Source organism: Scyliorhinus canicula, chromosome 10, assembly GCF_902713615.1.
Source record: "Scyliorhinus canicula chromosome 10, sScyCan1.1, whole genome shotgun sequence".
Classification (NCBI taxonomy): Eukaryota; Metazoa; Chordata; class Chondrichthyes; order Carcharhiniformes; family Scyliorhinidae; genus Scyliorhinus; species Scyliorhinus canicula.
Window position 1 is genome coordinate 151,042,493 of NC_052155.1, and position 14,921 is coordinate 151,057,413.

Genomic DNA, 14,921 nt, shown 5'->3' on the forward strand with positions numbered 1-14,921 from the left:
TCTGTTAGGTGTGCTGAGTCTACCCCAGTAATGAATTAAGATGCTGTTTATGCACAATCTTTCATGAGATGGTGCCAAGTGATATTTAGTGCTGATGTTGAATCTGTTGGTCGTGTGTGACATCCCTATATGGCGAGGCAATGGCATAATAGTATTGTCACAGGACAGAGACCCAGGGTAACGCTCTCGGGACCCAGGTTCAAATCCTGCCACTGCAGATGGTGAAATTCGAAATCAATTAAAATCTGGAATTAAAAGTCTAATGATGACCATGAAACCATGGCCGATTGTTGTAAAACCCCATCTGGTTCACTAATTCCCTTTAGGGAAGGAAATCTGACTTCCTCATCTAGTTTGCCCTACATGTGACTCCAGATCCCAGCATGTGGTTGACTTTTAATTGCCCCCTCAAGGGCAATTAGGGATGGGTAATAACTGCTGGCTCACCCTGTGATTCCCTCTTACCATGAATGCATAAAAATAATTAAATCCCTGTGAGTTCTAACTCTTAGGCTGCCTGATGCCCTTACAAGAGTGTTAGTTGCACTGAATAGGTTTCACTTTGGCAAAGTACATCAGATCATTCATTATTTTTCTGCAGGGTAGTATTTTTCTGTTGGCCGCAGGTGCTGACTTCCCTAACGACCTCCTCCCAGGCCGATGTGGTCAGCTGGGAGAACCTCCTGCTGCCATCCCTCGGGAAGAGGACCACCCGCCTTTCCTGGGTGACCTGAAAGAGAATCCCAGGGGGGTCTTACTCAACCACAGAGAAGAAGGTTTGTGTGTTTGGCCACCATGGTGAAGCAGAAGCTTACACCACACTTTACCAGCATCACATGAATGGGCGACCCACACTTTACCAGCATTGAGTGAATGTCTGAGCAGGTGCCATTTAAACCTTACACCAGGACCTTCAACCCCATGAGGTTCGGTGGAGTGGACGAATCCCTGCTGTCCTGCCACACAATTCAACTAACTCCTCGATGCATAATTAATAGCTGAGAAGCCGAAAATCAGACAGACAAATCTGACTTGCCACCCAGTGGGCATCACACCCGACTTTCATGCCTGCCACTATACTTAATCTCTATAATGGAAGATCCCAGCCTGAGTGAGTGCCAGGAGGAGGTACGAACAAGCTGACACTATAAGTGAATATATATTCAAAACAAGTGATCCTTTATAGGACATGAAGAGAAAATATTGTGGGGAGAAAGGGGCAGGTATACTTTTTCTGTAATTCCTCAAACCATAGTTTTACTAATAACTTTTCCATCTCTGTACATTAGGCCACTGGTGGAATTATCGATATGCGAGGAGGTGGTGATGCCACCGACTTAGGACGAACTGCCCTGGACAATAAAACTTCACTGTTGAACACCATACCCCAACGCAGCAGCTCACGATCACGCGATTATAATCCTTACAATCACTCTGATAGCTCTGCTGTCAATAAATCAGCTTTAAAGGAAGCAATGTTTGATGATGATGCTGAACAGTTTCCTGACGGTAAGTAGCAAACATACTTCAGGGTTAAGTGCCTTAATTTGGGGTAGCACAGCATTCTCAGAAACTCATTATTTGGTGCTTTACTGTTACATAGTTCTGTCAGTATTTTTTAATTCCTGACAGGTCATTTAAACATTGACAACTTATTCTGAATATAATGGAAAAATGTTTCATATAAGTGCACAGAAGGCTGTGGTGCCAAAATCACTGAATATGTATAAGAAGGAAATAGATTTCTAGATTCAAAAGACACCAAGAGGTGTTGGGACAGCATGGCATTGCGATGCCATCCTCTATGTTTCTATCTTGACCCAGATTAAGCTTTTAGTCACCACTATACCTGATAATTTGGATAGGATATCTCAAAAACCAAGTTGACTTAAACACTGTACATTGTTCTACATAGGACCATATCTAAAAATCATTACACTGCTTAATAGCCCTGTCCTCTTACTTTTGTGGCCATCTCCAGCCTTATGCCACATTTTGACACAGTACACAGTCCTCGTACTGACGGCTTGAGATTTCTTCTCTCCACGCGGACACCATGTACTAAATTGTGGTTTTGTCACTCTAGAATATTGCTGTTTTTCTCTCAGAAAACTTATGAAAATCAGCATGAATCCGACTGCAAACAAACTTTCTCCCAGATTCATTAAGACCTTCTGTCTATAGTGCATATTCCAATCCCTTTTGTAATCTCCATGTAGATGGGCTATTACTAAAGCCTGGTGGATGTATTTTATTCAAAATATATATAAAAAGTTACAACACATAAACAATCCAAGGAAACAAGCTTCCCACCAAATAACTAAACAACTATACATTTTGTACAAATTTTCCCCCTTATTCAACCCCCCCCCCCCCCCCCCCCCCCCCCGAACAACTCCTCAGATATGGCCACAAACGTCTTCCACCTCACCTCAAAACCTTCCGCTGAACCCCATAACTCGTATTTGATCTTTTCCAGACGAATAAAATCATATAAGTCCCCCAGCCAGGCCGCTACCCCCGATGGAGTTGCTGACCACCATTCCAATAAAATTTGTCGCCGGGCGATTAGAGAGGCGAAGGCCACAACATCGGCCCTCCCCTCAGCTGCGGCTTCTCCGATATCCCAAATATCACCACCAAAGGGTCTGGCCTAACCGCCTCCCCCACTATCCTTGCTTGCACTGCAAACACACCCACCCAGAATCTCACCCAACTTTTCACAGCCCCAGGACGTATGTGCATGATTCGCTGGTCCCCACCCACACTTCTCACACTCATCTGCCACCCCCTGAACTCACTCATTCTTGCCCGAGTCATTTGTGCCCTATGTATGACTTTGAACTGCATCAGGCTCATCCTTGCTCACGAGGAGGTCGCACTTACCCTTCATACTGCCTCACTTCATACTCCCCAGTTTATCTCCCCTTCCAGCACCCTTCCCATTTTTCCGTAATCTTCACCACCCCCTCACCGTCCCTGTTCTCCCAGTCACCTGTATATGTCTCCGATCTTACCCTCCCCTTTCACACCAGGAACCAACAGTCGCTCCAGCAGGGTGTACCTCGGCAACCTTGGGAACGCCTTCCAGCACAATTGCAGTCAGATTCATGCCTCCATTCATGTCTCCAGCCTCACATCCATATAATGTGGAGCGTGGCCGGAGATAACTATCGCGGAGTAGTCTGTTCCCACGATCCCTGGAAGCACCGATTTCCCCACTGCAAAGAAGTCGATACGGGTGTATACCTTGTGTACCTGCGAAAAGAACGAGAACTCCTTTTCTCTTGGGTGCAAGAACCTCCATGAGTCCACTACCCCCATCTGTTCCATGACGGCTCCAAGCTCCCTAGCCATGCCAGACTTTTCCCCCGTTCTGGGGTTTGATCGGTCAGTCAGTGGGTCCAGTACGCAGTTAAAGTCACGCCCCCATAATCAGTCGGTATGTTTCAAGGTCGGGGATTTCTGCCATGGTCTTTATGAATTCTGTGTCGTCCCAGTTGGGAGCGTACACATTTACCAGTACGACCGGTGCCCCTTCCAGGGCACCACTGACCATGACAGACAGTCCCCCTGGGTCTAAGACTGTCTTGGTTTCTGTAAACCTCGTCCTTTTGTTAATGTTTTTTTGGTACCCAATCATTTTTTTTTCCAATTAAAGGGTCATTTAACATGGCCAATCCACCTACACTGCACATCTTTTGGGTTGTGGGGGCGAAACCCATGCAAACACGGGAAGAGTGTGCAAACTTCACACGGACAGTAACCCAGAGCCAGGATCAAACCTGGGACCTCGGTGCCGTGAGGCAGCAATGCTAACCACTACACCACCGTGCTGCCCTTCGTTTTGTCAATTAATATTGCCACCCCCCTCGCTCTCATCCCGTAGCATGAATGGTACGTCTGTCCCACCCAGCCCTTCCTTACTAGCAATCGGTCCTTCTCCCTCAGGTGCGTCTCTTGTCGGTAGATTTTAGGTTTCTTAGGTGGGCGAAGACTCTGGATCTTTTCACTGGGCCGTTGAGTCCCCTTACATTCCAGGTAACAATCCTGGTGGGGGGTTTCTGACTCCCTGGTCCTGCAGGATCACCCATACTTACCTGGTGGATGCGCCCCTGCTCTCCAGGCTTTCCCTTTCCTAAGGGGCCGTCCAAAATGGCTAGGGTCGCCGTTCTCACCATGGGGTCGGGCCCCAGCGGTCTGGGGTTTCCCTTTGTCCAGGGGGCACCAATGTGGCCAACAGCTGTGTGTACGCCATGTGGGTGCGCCCCTGCACTCTCCGGCTCCTCTCGCACTTTTTTTTTAAAAATCCTCCGGCTCCTCTCTCACTCCTTTAGAAAGAGCTGCCCCATGCACGTCTTCCCCCTACAGAGCTCCACCGGAAGTCAGTTTGATCCTTATTTTAACGCACTGGTGGATCACTCTGTGTACAAACTGGGCAGGATTCTCCGGTTTCCCAGTTGCATGTTCCTCGGCGGGAGAGGCGGCGCGCTGTTTGCTGGTGGCGTGAGATTCTCTGATCCCACCGCTCTCAATGACAATATCCATTGAAGCCAACCATGCCTCCGGGAAACTTGTGGGAGGGGTGTACTGCCGGTGGAACCAGCAAATGGCGCCAGCATGAACGGCCAGAGATTTTCGACCATCCTATCACTAGAATGGGAACCTTTTGAGATTTTTGAACTGTTTTGTTGATGCTTGTGGATTGGTCATTACTAATCTCTTCCAAGAGTGTGATGTACAGGAAGAGATTAAGATAATGAATAAAAAGTCGAAAAGAAAAATCTGGGGCGAAATTCTCCGACCCCCAACAGGATCGGAGAATCGCCTGGGGGCGCCTAAAATCCCGCCCCCACCGTGGCAGAGATTCTCCGCCACCTGGGAAGTGGCGGGGGCAGGAATCTCACCCTGCCGATCGGAGAGGCCCCTGCGGCAATTCTCGGCCCGGATGGGCCGAGGTCCCGCCGCTGGGAGGCCTCTCCCGCCGCCGAGGTTTAAACCACCTTTGGAATGGCGGGCACAGCGGCGCGAGCAGGCCCCTGGGGGGGCGGGGGCGATCGGACCCCGGGGGGTGCCCCCACGGTGGCCTGGCCCGCGATCAGGGCCTCCCGCTCAGGGGCCGGGCCAGTGCCCCGGGTGCACTATGTTCCTCCGCGACCGCCACGGCCTCCGCCATGGCGGAAGCGGAAGGGAACACCACATCGCGCATGCGCCAGCAGTGACGTCAGCGGCCAGCTCCCGCTGACGTCACTGCCAGCGCATGCGCCAACCGGCGAAAGCCTTTCGGCCAGCCCCGCTGCCGGGGGCGCCGGGTGTTTGTGCCAGTCTTCTGGTGCAAACCGCTCCGGCGCGGGGCTGGCCCCCAAAGGTGGGGAGAATTCCCCACCTTTGGGGAGGCGCGACCCCTGAGTGGTTGGCGCCACTCCCCTACTCCGGCACCCTCCGTCACGCCGGGTAGGGGAGAATGCCGCCCCTGATTCTGTTTCCCCTCTCCTGGTTCTGATCACCACACTGAGCATAGACTTTTCCTGGGTAGCTGTTCAGCTAAGAAAGTCGGAACATCTAAAGTCTCCTATTCAAATCAGAGTATCCAATGGTTCCCAATGCAGGGTGATTGTCAATTGAAAGTTTAAACTTTCTAGGCAATTGCCGTGCAGTCCTTGCATGGGATTTCCAGGACGACCCCCGGCACATCTTTGGGGTATCCCTGAGGTATGTTCCCTGGAGATTGGAAGTTCTGGGCCAATATTGATTCGTCCCTGAAATGTTTCTTCTTTAAAATGACAAACTAAAGACTTTTCAACCCTTTGCTTTCAGAAATGTTTTTATTAAATTAATTTTCTGTGCCTACATTTATTCCAAAGCAATGTTTTTGAAATATTATTGCAAGTATCCTGTGAAAGATGATGATGCAGATATTGGACTTGCTACTCAATGTCCTGCCATTGGAATAAGTGATTGTCAATGACTATTAACATCCATGAATCTGGAAGAACAGTTATAATAAATTGAGAGATTACATTCATAAATTGATTGTCTTGATGTTCCGGAAGATTGCTTGAAGTGTGTAGTTGTAGCCTGTATCAAGGTGACTAACGGAAATATTTTTCTACTGCTTCTATAGATTGATGAATGCTGAGGACACATTGAAAATAAATATTTAGAATAATAAATTAGTACTTCATTGGTTTGCCTTCATGAATGCCAGGAAAGATACTTTGTGTTGTACAATTACAGAAATCTAGTGCTGACCAGGTTCATTCCAAGGTCATAAGAATTAAAATTATGTCACCATATGAAAGTGCTATACCTGTATTTGATATGTTATGTTGACATGTTAGTACCACAAACATTGAATCGGGTAATACTTTGTTGACAAAACATTTTATCTAGCAGATGCAATTTTTTTAATGTGACAACAGCACAAGTTAATACAATTCTGCCCATACTTGGTGTTCTATGGAACTCCTGAACAGGATTGTTCAATGATCTTGCATTTCTGGAAGACGCTAGTGGCAGATACTTGCGCTTGCACCATTCTGAAAGACTGTATTCATGCCTCAGTGATTTTATTTTCATGGCCCTTTGTGCCTGCCCTATTATAGAATTGAAGGATTGCATAAAGTTAACTTGTTTCTAGTAGATTTCGGCATTTTTCTATATTATTGTAATCTTATTACCCCTATTGCATTTTCGCCTCAGTCTTAACAACAATCTATAAAATATGATAGCTGCTGTATAAGTCATCACTTGCAAAATAACTGTATGATTGGAACAAAGCATCTCCCCAAAAGTTTGAAAAATTATTAGTTCCATTGAACCATTTGTTTCCTTCTTTATAATTAGTCCAGATTAGTTGCAGCAAAGAGTAGTTAGCAAGGCTGATATGTGTCTTTCACTTTCTTGTACCATTTATAAAGCAGTGGTAAAACTAACTTGCACTTTCTCATGCTAGTGTTGTGGAAATCAAATGCTCAGTGCTACAAAGTGAAAGATGCAGATTCAAACTTGCCATTCCATTCACGTCTGAATCTGAGTTGCACTGAACTGATGAGCATCATATTCAATCTGATGCTTCTCTTCACTAATGTAACCCTTGTTTTTAGCCTAAACTTTCACATCAGAAATGACTGCTCCAGTTTTCATTATCATTGCAAATTGTCTCCAGCATAATAAATACTGGTTCATGCTGACATTTCCTAACATGCTTAAAAAGTTCTGCAAAAATGCTTTTAAAGCTCTGCAGTCGTGATAAAAGCTTTTTGTGATCTTTTGGTTAAAAAAGAAGTGGTGTAAGGATCCTATTGTTTAAATCCCGTTTGTTACCTGTTTTCCTTTCTTTTTTTTGCTATTACAATTTTTAACCATGGATGATTATTGGGCCTGTGACTTTAATGCAGGCTTTGCCTTTAATTCAAGCAGGAGAGATCAGTTATGATTCAGTTTGACTGGCAGCCAACACGCTATCTCAAAATGCTGAGCTTTGCGATAATCAGTGGTGATTGGTTCTGATTTCTCTGGAATGTTCTCTCTCCCAGTAACACTGGGTTGTTTTAGTTTTGCTTTCGATTCAGAGGCTGGAAGAAGCATTTCTGATTTTCTCTCTCAATAAGGATTGAGATTAAAACTTGGGCAGGAAGCTGGGTTTGATATGAGACAAAGGGCCTTTGAGTTGAAGATGCAATTTAATAAAAGCTAAAGTTTTTTTAAATTAATTTACAGGATGTAGGCGTTGCTGGTTAAGCCAGTATTTATTGCCCATCCAACTTGCCCTTCAGAAGGTGATGGTGAGTTGCCTTCTTGAACTGCTGCAGTCCTTGAGGTGTACATAAACCCACAGTACTGATAGGGAGGGAGTTCCAGGATTTTGCCCCAGCGACTTTGAGGAATGGCAATATATTTCCAAGTCAGGGTGGGGAGTGACCTGGAACCTCCAGATGGTGGAGTTCCCAGGTATCTGCTGTCTTGTCCGAGATGGTAATGGAAGAGGGCTTGGAAGGTGCTGCCTAAGGAACTTTGAGGTGTGTTCCTGCAGTGTATCATGTAGATGGTACATACGGTTGCCACTGTTCGTCGGTGGAGGGAGTGAATGTTTCTGGAAGGAGGAGCAATCAAGCGGGCTACTTTGTCATGGATGGTGTTGAGCTTCTCGAGCGTTGTTGAAGCTGCACTCATCCAGGCAAGTGGAGAGTATTCCATTACACTCCTGATTTGTGCCTTGTAGATGGTGGGGACAGGCTTTGGGGAGGTCAGGAAATGAGTTACTCATTGTAGAATTCCTAGCCTTTGACCTGCCTTGGTAGCCACAGTATTAATATGGCTAGTCCAGTTCAGTTTCCGATCAATGGTCATCCCCAGGATGTTGATTGTGGGGGATTCAGTGATGGTAATGCCATTGAATGTCACGGGACAATGGTTAGATCTTCTCCTGTAGGAGATGGTCATTGCCTGGTACTTGTGTGGCTCAAATATAACTTGCCACTTTTCAGCCCATTGTCTGGATCTTGCAAAATTTGGACACGGACTGCTTCGTTATCTGAGGAGTTGCAAGTGGTGCTGAACATTGTGCAGTCATCCACAAACATCCCCATTTTTGACCTTATGATGGAAGGGAGGCCATTGATGAAACAGTTGAAGATGGTTGGGCCTAGGACACTACCCTGGGGAACTCCTGCAGTGATGTCCTGGAGCTGAGATGATTGACCGCCAACTACCAGGTATGACTCCAACCAGTGGCAAGTTTTCCCCCGATTCCCATTGACTTCAGTTTAGCTAGCGCTCCTTGATGCCATACTTGGTCAAATGCTGCCTTGATGTCACGGGCAGTCACTCTCCCCTCACCTCTGGCATTCAGCTCTTATGTCCATGTTTGAACTAAACCTGTAATCAGGTCAGGAGCTGAGTGACCCTGCAAAACCCAAACTGAGTGTCTGTGAGCAGGTTATTGATGAGTAAGTGCCACTTGTAAGCACTGTTGATGACTCTTTCCATCACTTTGCTGATGATGGAGAGTAGACTGCTTGGGTGGTAATTGGCTGGGTTGGATTTGTCCTGTTTCTTGTGTACAGGACACACCTGGGCAATTTTCTACATTGGCAGGTAGATGCCAGTGTTGTAGCTATACTGGAACAGCTTGGCTAGTGGTGCAAAAAGTTCTGGAGCGCAGACTTCAGTACTATTGCCGGAATGTTGCCAGGGCCCGAAGCCTTTGCAGTAGCCGTTGCCTTCAGCCGTTTCCTGATATCACGTGGAGTGAATCATATTGGCTAAAGACTGACATCTATGATGCTGGGAACCTCCGTGGGAGACCGAGAAGGATCATGCACTCGGCACTTCTGGCTGAAGGTTGTTGAAAATGCCTCAGCCTCATCTTTTGCACATGTGTACTGGGCTCCTCCTTCTTTGAGGATGGGGATCTTTGGGGAGCCCCCTCCTCCAGACAGTTGTTTAACTGTCCACCACCATTTACGGCTGGATGTGGCAACACTGCAGATCTTAGATCTGATGATTTTGTTGTGGAATCGCTCAGCTCTTGTCTATTACTTATTGCTTATGCTGTTTGGCACACAAGTCGACCTGGATCTCTCCAGAATAAATCCTGCTGCCTGTGAGTACTTAATTATTGTTTCTGCTAGAAGACGATCACCAACTATACACCGGCGGCTTCGATCCATCAGCGTGCTGGGAGGACAGCAAAGAATCAAACATCGAAAGCAAGGCCTTTTTTCTTAACCTTAATCCTTATTATTTTTACCCCTTTCCATCACTCTGTGTTTGTCTGTTGTGTGTGTGGGTAGTGGGTGGGACAGTAAAAAGGGGTAGTAGGTTAGCTTGCCGTTATTGCACTTTGTTACTGCATATTTCATCTTTATTTCTGTTATAAATAAACGGTAATTGTGTTTCAGCTTGCAAACCTAGTGACTGTAAACTATTAGACAGCCAAGTGCCAAAAATTTCAGAAATGCTTGTACAAATTTTTGGTTAATTCACTTGTGTTAGGACTTTGGTGCCTGTGGGGCAGTAATCGACCGCGCACAAGCTCAGGGTGTCATAACAGTGGAGAATCTGTTGCTTTATTTTATTCATACATCAATAATGGGCTGGAAAGTTATTTCTCGATTAGTTCAGTGCCAACAGGCCATTTGTTTATGATGAACTAGTTGGAGCTCTCTCAAAAACTAATATTTATCTAGAGCCTTTAACAGAATAAAATGTCCCAAGATATTTTGAAGGAGCATTTATAAAGCAACATTTAACAATGAACTACCTAAGTGTATATAATTATGAGGATAAAGTGGATGGGAAGGGCCTATTTCCCTCAGAGAGATCACTAATCAGGGAGCATAGAGATAAAATAATTGGTAGAAGGATTAGAGGGGTGTTAAGAGAATTCTGCCCTGGTAAAAGCAGAAAACCGCATCACATTAATAAAAGCTTGGGTGTACACTTGAATTGGACAAGAGCTAGAAAGTCTGATTAGGTCCGATTGTTCTTTTTCAGCCAGGCACAAACTCAGTGGGGCTAAATGGCCTGCTTCTGTGCCATAAATTTCATACATTTCTGGAAGGAGATATTCGAGACGATGATCAAAGATTTGGTCAAAAATACAGATTTTCGACGTGGGAGGGACTTGAAATAGGCACTGGAAAGGAGGTCAAGGGTGGAGGCAGCCAACAGGCGGGCCAGGAATGGCGCGACGCACGGGCCGGGGGGCGGCCCGAGAAAGGCTATGGCTGACCAGCGTTGTTGGGGGGGGGGGGGGGCTATGCCCCCGACCAGGCTGATCACCTGGAACGTCAGGGGACTGAATGTGATTCACCTGAGGAAGAAGCAGTGCTCTGAAAGCTCATGTTTGAAACAAACCTGTTGGACTTTAACCTGATGTTGTAAGACTTCTTACAAAGAAACTTGAAGCTGCATGTACATAGACCATTGAAATGTCATCAACAAGTACAGAAAATAATCAGAAATGCTGGCCTTTATATTTAGAGGTCTAGACCACAAGGGGAGGAGAAGCCATGCTTCAGCTTTACAAAGTCCTGAAGCAATATAAACAGTTTTGGGCACTACAATCTAGGAAGGATATGTTGGCCATGGACGAGGTGGTGGTGTATCATAATACCTGGACTTGAGGTGCACGGTAGCACAGTGCTTGACAGCGCCACCGACCCAGGTTCGATTCCCGGCTTGGGTCACTGTGCAGAGTCTGCACATTCTCCCTGTGTCTGCATGGGTTTCCTCCGGGCACTCCGGTTTCCTCCCACAAGTCCCAAAACACATTCCCGTTGGGTGAATTGGACACTGTGAATTCTCTCTCAGTGTATCTGAACAGGTACCGGACGTGTGGCAACTCGGGGATTTTCACAGTAACTTCATTGCAGTGTTAATGTAAGCCTACCTGTGACACTAATAAAGATTATTATTGTGTCTTTCCTGTTAAATGTTGAACTGAACTGTACACAGTACTCTAGATGAGGATGAACAAATGCCACGTATCTAAATAACATTGAGTAATTTGTGTTCAATTCAGGAATTGACCATCTTAAGAACCGCTTGCTTTATTTACTGCTACCACATGCTGTCCTCAAAATCCCAAATTATTTTCCTATGCTGCATTCTGCGGATAAACACTGTGTTTAGGTTCTAGTTCTCCTTCCCTAGTCTCATTATTTCACATTTATCAACATGATATTCCAATATAATATGAGCACAATACTGCAGATGCTGGAAATCTGAAATAAAAATAGAACATGCTGACAAACTCAGCAGGTCAGGCAGCATCTGGGGAGAGAGAAACGCATAACATTTTGAGTCACTATGACACTTCTACAGAATATTCCAATTGACCTGATGAGGCTGCTCTTTGTTGATTAATTGCCTAAACGATTGATGGCACTATGATATTTGGAATTCAGAAATCTGGTGGGAAAATATTTTTTACAACTGATATTCGAACTGGCTGAAATTGAGCATGAAATGTTGTTGGAGTGATTTTTTATATTCGATTGCACTTTTGAACATTTTGAAACAGAAAATGTTGTTCTTTTTGATTTTGTACAAGTAGCTTCAGAAACGTAGAATATTCTTTGGGAACTACATGCCCATTTTTAAATTTTGTGGTTTTTAAAAAATAAATTGAGAGTACCCAATTCATTTTTCCCCAATTGAGGGGCAATTTAATGCGGCCAATCTACCTACCCTGCACATCTTTGGGTTGTGGGAGTGAGAGCCACGCAGACACTGGGAGAATGTGCAAATTCCACATGGACAGTGACCCGGAGTTGGGATTGAACCAGGGTCCTTGGTGCCGTGAGGCAGCAGTGCTAACCACTGCGCCACCATGTCACCCTAATTTTTTTGTTTTAACAAATCATTTGAAGTTTCTCTGATTTCAAAATACCAATTTTGTTCAAGAACTATACATTTTATGCATTAATAGTTACTTAACTTTCGTAAACAGATCCTTCTTTGGACCAGTCTGATTTGGTTGCAGAGCTGCTAAAGGAACTTTCCAATCACAATGAGAGAATAGAAGAACGTAAAGCAGCAATGTATGAACTTCTTAAGTCAATTCAAGAAGAGTCTTCAGGAGTATGGGATGAACACTTCAAAACTGTTTTGCTGCTGCTTCTTGAGACACTTGGAGACAGAGAGGTTAGTTAAATTTTTTAAATCATATTAACCAGTTCAGTGTATTTCCCTGTGTGTTGTGTTTATATTTGTGCATGCACTTTTGTGTTTTTAGTTCTCCCATTTGCTCAGGTTATACACCTGGCCCAGAGGAGAAACAGCAAATACAGTTATCCTGTAGGTTTGGACTTTGCACTTGAGGTGTGCAGAATAGCCTTGTTATGCTTGTCAACTATTTTTCCTGCCTGAGGAAAACACCTAGCTTCTAGTTTATATCAGAACCTCACTTTATAGTGAGTCATGTGCAAAAATCCATACTGTTCTGTGTGGAGTAGTGTAGCTTTAATGCAATTTGGTGCAGCAACCTAGTCCAAAATACTTTTTGTTTTTATCCGGTTTAGTTCCTCTTGACTTTTTAATTTAAATGGATTTTACCATTTAACTTCATGTTTTCATGAATAACCTCAGCTGGTACGGGAATTGAACCTGCACTGCAGGCCTCATTCTGCAACATGAACCAGCTGTCTAGCCAACTGAGCTACACTGGCCCCTCTCAAACTCACTGACACCAAGACATAGCAGAATTTTGTCAGTACATTGTACTTGACATAATGAGGGTAATTGTATTGCCATAGAGATACTTTGAGAGGCATTTGAGATTACTGTTGGAAGGCTTCATTTCAATCATAAGGAAAATCAGGAGAAAGGGCCAATAAGTAAACAAGCTGGTCCCTCCAATACTTCACCCTTGCCAAGGAGTCAAATACATTTTGAACTCCTCTTAGGTTTTTTGATTTCACTATCTTACTTACTAGATTATCACTCTTGAGCATGAATGTTTTTAAAGTCTACTTTTCAACAGAATTTTGATGTATTCAAATTCTGTCATCAATTTCCATTTGGGCACTCAACCAGATAGAACTAGGTTGGTTAAAACGACATATTATTAGCCATGCCTGATTACTCATGTAATTTCATCATTTAAGATGTCGACATCTTTATGTACTATGGAAGTCAGTAGAGGTCATTGACAAGAAAAACCTTACATTCACCAAGCACCTTTTATATCTTCAGGGTGCCCCAAATTGCTTGATGTTCAATGAAGATGGCTTTAAAAATAGAGGCATAGAATGCGAAAGCAAAGATTTATGTTAAATCTTTACAAATCGTAAGTTGGTCCTCAGCTGGAGTGTTGCACTTCACTTTATGAAGGGTGTCAACACCTTGGGAAGGGTGTGGAGGAGATTTAGTAAAATGGTACCGGTTTCAGGGACTTGACTTGTCTTGCAACTGGAGAAACTAGAACTATTGGATGGAATTTAATGCACCCCTGAAGTGGGCTGGGAAATGAGGCCGTTTAATGGCACAGCTACCTGCAGGGTGGGCAAGCTGTAGCCTTTCCAACTCCCTGCCAATTGAGTCTCAAATGGGAATGGGCAGTGTTGGCCTTCCTGCCTAACTAAGGCCTTTAAGTGACCATTTAATAGCAGCAAAGGACTTGGAAGTAGGAGTGACCATTCATCCCTTCAGTAAGATCATGGCTACTTTGATTGTGATCTCAACTCCAGGTTTCTGCCTGCTCCCCCATGACTTTGACTCCCTTGTCGCCCAAAAATCTATCTAACTCAGCATTAAATCAATTCAATGACCCAACCTGCTTTGTTTTGGGGGAAAAGAGTTCCACAAACTAGTCACTCTCTTCATCTCAGTCTGGCAAAAAAGACCTCGGGCAAGATCTACCGGCTGCGTTGCACCTGAACAGCAGCGCGGCACAGCTGGTAGATACTGGGAGATCCCACTTCTAGGATCTAACTAGCTCGCCGTGCCTCGCGAGATGTCGCAATGCCACTTAGTGGCAAATCTGCATGTTAGAGCGAGACAACTAGTTTCACTCTAATATCCATTCCCGATATCTAACGACGGTGCAGGTCTCCACAAACGAGGGCCAGCCGGAATGCCACTCATGGGGGTCTCCCAGGAGATTGGAAACCCCCAGGTGCTTGCCCTTTGGGCAGGGTGGCACCCTGACACTGCTGTTGCCAGCCTGGCACCCTGATGGTGCCACGTGGATGCCAGCTTGACACTGCCAAGCTGGCATATCCCACATGGAGGTGTTCAGGCCGAGGGGGTGGCCTGAGGGGTGAGGGGCCGAGGACCCTCTTATCTCTGAGTTGGGGCTTGGGAGGATATTCAGCGGTTTCATCAGGGGCTCGGGAGATCTTTACACCATTTAAAAATGCTGTCCCACTCACTCTTAGTCATGCAATCCCCAGTGAGGCTCCCGATCACGC

General features: G+C 45.3%; 1 protein-coding gene across 36 annotated transcripts in view; it reads left to right on the top strand.

Annotated features, from left to right (window-relative positions):
- Positions 1-14,921, top strand: part of clasp2 (cytoplasmic linker associated protein 2) — a 582,371-nt gene that overhangs the window by 514,963 nt on the left and 52,487 nt on the right. For all 36 annotated transcript variants that reach the window (XM_038809903.1, XM_038809905.1, XM_038809907.1 and 33 more), the window contains 2 exons: positions 1,290-1,509; positions 12,461-12,654. In XM_038809903.1, coding sequence (XP_038665831.1) covers positions 1,290-1,509; positions 12,461-12,654 — 414 coding nt within the window. The remainder of the gene's footprint in view (positions 1-1,289; positions 1,510-12,460; positions 12,655-14,921) is intronic.